This window comes from Rhizophagus irregularis, chromosome 2 (assembly GCF_026210795.1).
Source record: "Rhizophagus irregularis chromosome 2, complete sequence".
NCBI classification, from domain to species: domain Eukaryota; kingdom Fungi; phylum Glomeromycota; class Glomeromycetes; order Glomerales; family Glomeraceae; genus Rhizophagus; species Rhizophagus irregularis.
In genome coordinates, this window is record NC_089430.1 from 2073398 (window position 1) to 2083687 (window position 10290).

The following is a 10290-nucleotide window of genomic DNA, read 5'->3' on the forward strand; positions in this document are numbered from 1 at the left end:
TCATAATGTATGACACTTGAAAATAGCTCAAATAAATACCACCATTCTCGGAATAGTACTCCAAAATTAGCGTATTTTATTTTATATCAAGCTTTACCGAATATTTCCGAGTTCTTTAAAATTTGTTAAAGTGTCCGGTACATTATGAAATCAGCTGTAATCCAAATACTGTTATCTCGGTGACTCGGTGGACATTTCCTATAATAAAATTAATTAGGGGAAATTATAAATAACATCCCTCCTTATTCTCTCATTTGAATAATAATAAAAAAATTAATTAATTTAATTAATTAAAAATGAATTATTTTACTCAATTAATTAAAGAAGGGATGAACGAGATCCAAATTATATCAGAATTATGTAATTAATCGATAAATGTGCTTAATAATTATACTAATCTGTAAAACAAATAAAATTGTACAATGTAATACAAAATCATTAATACGGAAAGGCTAATTCTACTAAAAAAAAAAATTTATGTTTTCCGGTATTTACTAATTACAGTTTAATAAATTTTTAATCCAAATAACTAAGTTTGGCGAACAAAGTGGTTTTAAATAAAAAATATATCAATCAGGTCCATACGGGCTCGATGATCTGGAAATGTCGATTGGCCAAATGATCGACATTCCGAATTCTGAGCTTTTCATTATAAGATGAGCTTTTTCATTATTTATAAGGTGTGCTTTCAACCTTAAGCAAAAAATGGATCCAACCCCAAGATTAAAACGATTAAAATCTAGTCCTATAATAATTTATTTCCTTCCTTTTAATAATAACGAAAATCATTGTAATTATTGTAAAACAAATTATTCCAAGACAATATTATTTAAACAAAAATATTGTGAGAAATGCTTTTTTAAGTATATTAAGGAAATAACTAAATATGACAAACCTATGATTAATATAATTAATGAGTATTTGAACGTATATAACGTATATACAAATGCAAACTGCGAGAATATTCGTTCGGATAATATCCAAGAATGGTTTAATGAATTCTCATATTTTGAACAAGTTGTTACAAATTATTCGTTCCATCCTATTGATATTAAAGAACAAAATAATTATAATATTATAATTGAAAATGAAAGTTATTGTAAATTATGTAAGAAATCAATAATTTATCGGCAGAATGATCAAATTAATTTTAAACTATGTAAAAATTGCTATATAATTACTACTGATTTGATTGAATCATCATTGACTAAAAAGCCTATCCAAATTATTTATTTACTATGGTGGGATGCTAATAGTCAATGTATGATATGCAAATTGGACTTAATGTTTATATCAGATTGTCAAAAAATATGCTCTTTTTGTTATCTAATTTATATTGGATGTAGGTATTGTTTGACAACCAATATTATTTTTGGAATTACAAATAAATCTCAATGCAAAATATGTGAAAGAACATCGGAAATTTCCATAAATATTGATTTTGATAATATCAATAGTGAAAATATTGATATTGAGAAATTCCTTATTTCTACAAGATCAAATAATAAAAATAATAGTAAAATTGCAGATTATATAAATAATAAAAATTACGATAACCCATTAGATATATACAATTTTATTGAAAATAATCTTAAGAATACACAAATAATGAGATGGATTCCATATTCTCAAATTAAAAATCTTGAAAAAATAGCAGAAGGAGGATTTGGTATTGTTTATAAAGCAACGTTGTTAGACGGTAGTAAATACAAACATGATGATTTTTTAAGTATTAGAAACAAAAATAAGCTTGTTGCCATTAAAAAGTTTCTAAATATACAAGATATAAGCAATGATTTTTTGAATGAGGCATGTCATATTCTATAATTTATTTTACTTGTCACTTATCAAATTTATCAAATTTATTTTAACATTAATTTTTTTTTTTTTAGTTAAATTCACTTCATCAGTGTTATAATAATCGTATAATTAAGTACTATGGTATTACAAAAGATCCAAAAACAAAAGAATATATGATTATAATGAATTATGCATCAGGAGGAGACTTACATAATTATTTACGGAAAAATTTTAATGATATTACGTGGGATAAGAAATTATATATTTTATGGCAAATTACAGAGGGGTACTTATATTTTTTTAATATTATTATTTTTCAGGGCCAGAATTACGATAATGCCAGTGTTTTCTAAAAAAGGTAATAAAATTCTACTGGCATTATAAGTTATCCATAATTAATATGTTATCAATATTTTTTTTAATTTAGACTTAAATCTATTCACGAAAATGATTTTATACACCGAGATTTTCATAGTGGCAATATATTATGTGAAATAGAAACTATTGGAAAATGGCAAATTGGTGATTTAGGGTTATCCCAACCTGCAAAAAATACTTCAATTAATAACGAAATTTATGGTGTTATACCTTATATTGCACCAGAAATATTTAGGGGTTTTGCTTTTTCAAAAGAATCCGATATTTATAGTATGGGTATGATCATGTGGGAACTAACAACAGGGTGTAAACCTTTTGCTTATATTGAACATAACATTAACCTTATTTATAAAATTATTGATGGGGAACGACCTAAAATTACATGTGATACACCAGAATGTTATGCTAATTTAATGGAACGTTGCTGGGATCCTGATCCTTCAAAAAGGCTTTCCATAAAAGAGATTTGCGAAACTATTTATTCTTGGTCATTTAATTCATTTAAGGATGATGTTATTAGTGGTCAATTTAAGCAAGCCGAGAAAACCAGAGAAGAATTAATAAAATCAAAGAAAATTAGTCCTGAATTTAATGAAAGTTTGCATGCAAAAGCAATTTATACGAGTAGACCTTTAAGGTCTTTTATTTCTAAATCATCATTCATTAATTCACTATCAAAAAGTACTTATATATTATCATAGTTTACTATATATTTTTCATTTAATTAATTAATGCTTTAATACTTTTATTCTATTAGGTGATAAGTTGCAACCATCGATTGGAAGCAATAAAGGTACTTTAATTCAAAAATATTTTTAATGATTAATGTTAATTAACATTTTTCATTATTTGTTTATTAGAATATGTTACAAAAGAATACTTGCTTGATATAAATCATATTCAAAGGTACTTGTATGAATTTTTATATTACATGAATTTAATTCACAAATTTAAACGCAATATATTATTTAGTAAAACATCGAGTTCACTGAATTCTTCAAGAAAACGTAATATTGAAGAATTAACATCCGAAGTTCAGTGTAATGGTAATTATAATTGTATAATTAAGTCCAGTTTATGTGTTTTTTACGTTACTATTCTAATACAAAAAAAAAAAATTAGTAAAACAGGTTAAAATGGATAATAATTTAAACTCTGAATCTATCAATTAATGGGATTTATACAACTAATACAAATTATGCTGACGTCAGCATCTCTAATTTTATTAATATGTTTTTATTTATTTAAGATTTTATTTAATTAGGAATTTTATTATTCTATGAATTGTATCATTATGAAATTAAGATTTATTTTTTACGGTACCTTCCATTTTTCATTTCGGCTTATACCGCGTCAAGGAGTTTTTTTACAAATTAGTAATTTTACTTTTATTATTTAATTAATAAATAGTATGAATCGGATTAATTAAATTTATGACGTTTATTAATGTTGCACTTACCTTAATGGTCGTTAAATGAGATAATTGTATCATGGTTCAAATACCGCAATTCCCCTTGAGTAACTTTCGGTCATTCTTAATTGTCCTACAAATTTTTGGAAAAATATAGAAAATTGGGCGCTGTGCAAGGGATATATATGGGTACATGGGTTGGAGATTAGATTATAAATTAATATCGTCATCGGATTACGTGCTAACCATTCTATATTAGGATAAAACTGGATCATACCCAAACAAAAAAAGGTGTTACCCACGGGTATTACCATTTTTTACCCGTTTATCACTTATCAGTGGTGACCCGAGTATACCCGGGCTATTACCAATTATTTTTCTCATTAGATATACAAATCAAAATATTTATTGAATTCATAAACTTTTGATATTGTTCGTAAAATAAAAGTGTCTCATAGGGGCATTATTCAAGCTTGAGAGATTTACTTTACTTTAGGACCAAGAAATATATATAAATTTGGTATAACTGTGTAGATCTTTCCTTTTAACACTATAATAATTCCAGCCCTGAAAAAAAAAGAAATTATCCCCAGCTTTTGCTGTACGGGTCCCCATATATAATTGGTAAAAAAATGCAAGAAGAAAAAATTAAGTTATTAGCCAATAGTGAATTAAATAAAGGATAAATTTTAATTAATTTGTTTAATTTGTTTGATTGATGTACGCAATCAATAAAAAATTTTTTTATGGTTAGAAACTTATAAATCTAGTGATTAATCTACTTAATTATATTCAAATTTCATTATTAAATTTATAACGTAAAATCTCGCCTTGGTAATTCGGGCCAAATATGTAATTCCGGCCAGAATTAAACTTCGTGTAACAAAGCAAATCATAAAGTTACACTATTAGTCACGTAACTGTTAGTTATAGGATTATGCTGTTAAGATGGGTTCGGTACACATTTTATTGTAAAATTCGTTATAACTTATAACCAATGTAATTAATTATAAGAAAATCGGATCTGGGAACCTTGTTCAATATAACGAGTTTTCAGTATATACAGGTTCGGTATAACCAGTGGCGACTGTAAATAGTAATTTAATCTCGGATATTTCATTATCATTAAATTCGAAATAAAAAAAGAAAATAAAATTACGATTAAACTTTCGTGGTTTTGTTTTTTAATCGATTATACGAATGAATGATGAGTTTGTTTAATAGTAGCTGATTATCAAAACGAATTGGTATAACTTTTAATTTTTTGTAATGTTCATGACGCTATAAATAATTCACATAAATGTGGTGATTCATAGTAAAATCATGATTCAAATTAATTGCAATAAATAGTTTTTACTATATCTCATTATATAAAATATGATATCAATTTTTTTTTCAAAATTTAAAGATACAATTCTATATATCACGTTTTATAGTAGAAAATCAAAACATTTTATTTTAATAAAGAATAATGAAAAGTGATTATAACTCATAGAAATTTATCAAACAAATCATTTTTATTACTAGTTCAATCATTATTTTTTTTTACAATAGCATCGGATCATGTTTTGAATATATTATTATTTAAGAGTTCTGATTTCATATAAAGTTCAGTTTTTCCAATAAATTTTTAATGATGAAAAAAGCTTAATTAATTAATGTATTAAATTTATGTCATAAAAAGAATGATTTTTTAAATATAATGAAAGTTATTATTACTAATATAAAATTTATTACACTTGTGTATTATTTACTAGTTGAGGAAGCTTATTGTAAAATATGATCTGGACAAATCGCTAATAAATGGTGCGCAATCCTTGGGAGGCTGTTCGGTCGAGGGTCAGTATCAATCAAATTCCACCAGTTTAAAGGATCATCTAGAGAGCAAGACTCGTCGAGATCGAAGGGTCACTACAGCATCGTGACCAATTTTTCTGTCAATGCGATCTTAAACATTAATTTTATTTTGAACATTAAGACGTGTTGGAATTCTACTTATCTATTAATGTTACTATGCATCTTTGAACTTTGGGAAGTAAGTAATATTACAATTAACCATATTTAAATAATTTTCAAAGTAAGTAAAATTCAGCCTGGGGAACAACTTTTACTAATACCATGGGTTGATTAATAAAAAAAAAGTTTATATAGAAGTACATTTGTACAATAATTGTACTGGGCACTGTCCATACACATAGATATATATGTTAAAAAATCCAACATTAAATCTATTTTATGTTATGCCTTATATACAGTCTCTATTTTCATATTATTAAAATGTAGGCGAAATCAAAAATTCGAAGTTAAAACAGGACCCAAATATATATATAAGGGTCAGGTTTGAGTTCGCGTATTTTGAACTAAAAAAAATCATGAAAATCTTTACTTTTTTAGATAATTTTTGATAATTCCGGTCAGAATTTTATTTCCTAATATAGTAACAGACTGACATTATCATAAATTCCGGCCCTGAAAAATGCGTACAGCTCATAGTAAAAAAATTTTTTCATCACCTGACCCCTATATATATATTTCTGGGTCCTGTTAAAACTTCATCTTTCAGTGATAAAATCTGAAACTTTTTTTTTTTTGAAGGGTCGATACCGAAAGAGTCTGCATTTTAAAATACTTCAAACCTAACCCTCTGTCTTATTATTTATTATAATTAGAATGAAACTATAAATATTGGCTTTTGTCCTTGTAAAATTTCAGGACAAGATAAAACATTGCGTACCTTAATTATGATGTGATTATAATCCACAGGTTACATAATCTCATGTCAGTTACTGCATCCTGAAAAATGCTAATATTAAGCAGACATATTAATTTCCTATTTAATAAACGTTACTTATAGTATCTTGCGTAATACAATTTTGTCCTTCTTGTTTGGTCAATATAACTGATACGAGTAATTTTTTTTACGACATATTGTAAATATTGTAAGTTAGTGAACTGTGGCAAACAGTAATTTAATTACATTAATTTGATTAGTTTATTTGTTCTTTGATATGTAAATATTTACATTTGCTGTTACGGAAAAGTCCATTGCCATGTTAAATAAAAAATAGGTAAGGTATAGCAGAAAAAACGCATTTTTTGGGGGCTAGAATTTGATAACGTCAGCCAGTATCTAAAAAAGGTAATAAAATTTCTGTAGGAATTATAACAAAAGGAAAAAACTGCATTATTATTTTAATCACATATATTTCTGGTCCTTATTACAAGAATCTCGGTATCATTTTCCAATATTTGAAAAAACAACAATAATGAACTCGTATAGTGATTGGAACAACTTTGCATGGTAATTTTGTAATATAATCAAGTTTAAACAGCTACATGGCAAATGAGTAGGAAGATGCTACTATTTTTATAATTTTTTTTTTTTAAAATAAATATTCCACAAATATATTGAATTTTCCTTGACATTACATGACCAGGATTCCATAAACATGGAGAATTTCTCAAATTTTCAGAGGATCTTAAATGTCACGATCAGAATTATACTGTTAAATGTGGTTTTATTTGCATAGAAAATCAATTACATGATTCAATAATATATAGGCGTTTCTATACTATTTCCTACAGACCACACCAGTGTTTCGTTCATCTAAAGTATTTATACTAACGCAATATTACAACATTAACTCTAATTTGATTTCATTTGTTATTTTTATCAATAATGCCTGTTTTCCAATATCGATATTCTGGTGAATAAAATGGTCATCAGATACATAAAACATGCAGAGTCAGACAATATTTATTGGTAACACATTTTGCGATGATATAAACCCCATAAAAAATTTTTATCCATTATTTCTCCGTATCTTCTGTAAAAATTCTGTGAAAATGATACATTCATGGATATCTGATTAGCGAGATGAAAATTTCCAAGACAAAACACGGATCAGATTTTTTACAGGGAAAGTGACATAATTTTTCTATGTATTAGCCTGGACGGAATTATAATGACGTCAGCCAGTAATTAAAAGGTAATTGCTGTAAATTTTATTAATTATATAACATTATAACAAAAAAAAATATTGTAAATTTATTCAAATATTAATTAAATATTCCAATACAAACATGACGTATAAATTACAACAACCTCTAAATTCTATAACTTTGATAAGATATTTTAACGGTAACAAATAATTTAATTGATTAAATTATTTCAATAATCTAAGAACCATCTAATTCATTTAATACATTTAATTCAAATTTGGTATAATAATTTTGCCCATTTACTTGATTAAATACTCTAGCTTTAATTTCCATATCACTAAATGATAAAGAAAATGAGCATGGTTTTTTATTTTCTATTTCTACATCGGGAAGATCAGTAAGTAATTTTCCAAGTAATTTCATGCCAGGTTCATCATCATCACAATAAATAGTATCTTCTTTTGTATAATAAATATCAAAACTCATTCTTGTTTGATCTGAATAAATAGGAATTAAGTTTTCAACTTTAAATTCTTGATCAATTGTAACTGTAGATTTACGTTTTGCAATACAATAAAATTTATGAATTCTTCCATCACTTTTACGTCTATCTATTGGATCTCCATATTCCCATAAAGGAGATATTCTAATTCCAAATGTATATTTTAATACACGAGTTGCAATAACACATTTTAAATTATTCATATTTTTCATATTCTTTGATTCTTGTAAACTTTTTCCATATATTGCTGCACCACGTAAAACTGCCGCAATAGGTTGGTTCGGAATTGAGACATTTTCTACCAAGTCACTAAATTCTTCTTTAACTCTTTTTTGTAAATATTTTGATTGACTGAAACTTCCAACTAAAAATATTGCTGAACATTTCTGAGAATTAATTAATTGAACATGAATCATTTTAATAATTCTATCAATAATAGGATCAAACAAAGATTTAACAGTTTTATAATTAAGATCAAGCATCCATTCTTTTATAAGCATTGAATCTCTCTCCGAACCAGTAATATATGGTAATAATTTAGGAGCTAATACTTCAAGATCTAACTCATATTTACAATCTAGATTATCTCCTGTGAAATTTAACTTGACATCTTGACAAAAATTTTGAACCAAATAATGCAATTGACCATAATGCTCATTGATAAATGAATTTATGGCTGAATTTCCAACTTCACGCTTTAGTAATTCTATAAATTCTTTATCAATAAAAGTACTTCCACAAAAGTCACCTGCCCGTACAGTGATTTCACCTAATTGGTATTCTTTCAATAATTTACGTGTTGTTAAATCTACCGTACCACCACCACAGTCAACAACCATGAAGTTTGCTTTATTAGTAAAGAATGAAATAATATTTAGTATTTTAATATAAATTGTTTGATAAATACTTTAAACATACTTCCGGGTTTTGCAAGTTCATGTCTTTTTAGGTTGCTATGCATACAATAAATTGCTGCAGCTTCAGCTATATTTATTTTAAAGAATAATTCTGTTAATATTTCATCATTAAAAACATAATAAAAATTAAACTTACGTTCAGTTACAAATTGTAATTTTTCTGAATGTATGTCACTTATCAAACCAGCATTGAATATACATTCTCTCATTATAGCCTTATCACTTTTTGAATATTCAGCTGGTACAGTAACAATTAGAAGGACATTTTCCATAAACTTCACATGTATCCAGTACGATTCAACAGTTTTTTTGATTAGCTTTATTAATTAAAACGAATAAAATTAGTGATTATAGTATATTATATTATATTTAAATTAATTAAAATTTGTTTACCTTTCCAATTTCATGAAGATAATCAGTAATCACTTTTTTATAATTTAATGGTTCGGGCAAAACTGGCTTATACTTATCTAAACAATTACCTAAATATAATTTAAATAATTCTATTGGTCTTGTTTCATTATCTTTGCCTTTCTTATTTGGTTTTTTAAATAAGGCTGGACGACCCCATAATTCAACTTCCTCAAAGCCATCTTTGTATTGAAGTACAGTATTTGTCCTCGATGCCCCCAGTTCATCACCAGGCCATTCATGATTTACTTTGATACATCCGACATCTTTTTCCTCGCAATGATAATAAGAAAATCCCTATCAAAAATATATAAATATTTAATTTTATAGCCACATCTAATCTAATATAACATAATGAAACTACATTTACCGAATAAGTGGTTCCGAAATCTATTGTTTTAATATGTAAAATAATTAATTTAATACTAAAAAAAAAAAATTCAAATCAATATGTTTTAATTGCTATAACTATATATACCTAAACCAACCACAACACGAATATTGCTCCACGCCATAATTTTTTTTATAATTTGATATGTAAAGTAATTACTAGAGAGGTCGAAATTAATAAAATATGTTATTAATCATACAGTATTTATAAAAAAAAAAAAATTAATAATATTTATTATTTAATTAGGTTACTTGAAAAATTCTTCATCTGTAAATCTTTTTAAAATATGAAAAATACAAGTAAAAAGTTTTTTCTTTCATACATTTTATTTTTTGATTTTAATAATTTCTTTATATGGTTACATAAAATTTAAAAAAGGAAAATTTTTACACCATGGATTTATATTTTTATTAATTAAGTACATTCATTTAAACTTTTTTAATTTCATTCATAAATGTTTCTGGTAAGGAGCACCAGAAAAATTATTTTTTCCAAAATGGACCATCATGCAATATGACGTCCACATATTTTTAGCAGA

General features: G+C 25.8%; 2 protein-coding genes across 2 annotated transcripts; one reads left to right on the forward strand and one right to left on the reverse strand.

Moving 5' to 3' along the window:
* Nucleotides 1–705: 705 nt before the first annotated feature.
* On the forward strand, nt 706–3350 carry OCT59_011855 (uncharacterized protein; the record flags this gene model as incomplete). Its single annotated transcript, XM_066134069.1, has 8 exons — nt 706–1809; nt 1893–2086; nt 2228–2322; nt 2575–2859; nt 2936–2971; nt 3039–3084; nt 3151–3224; nt 3301–3350. The coding sequence occupies 8 exons, from the start codon at nt 706–708 to the stop codon at nt 3348–3350; spliced, it is 1884 nt and encodes a 627-aa protein (XP_065989369.1).
* Nucleotides 3351–7768: 4418 nt separating this feature from the next.
* Nucleotides 7769–9876, reverse strand: OCT59_011856 (uncharacterized protein; the record flags this gene model as incomplete). The annotated part of the gene is made up of 6 exons (XM_025330479.1): nt 7769–8880; nt 8952–9017; nt 9087–9267; nt 9344–9658; nt 9732–9751; nt 9840–9876. The coding sequence occupies 6 exons, from the start codon at nt 9874–9876 to the stop codon at nt 7769–7771; spliced, it is 1731 nt and encodes a 576-aa protein (XP_025175667.1).
* Between the last annotated feature and the right edge of the window lie 414 nt (nt 9877–10290).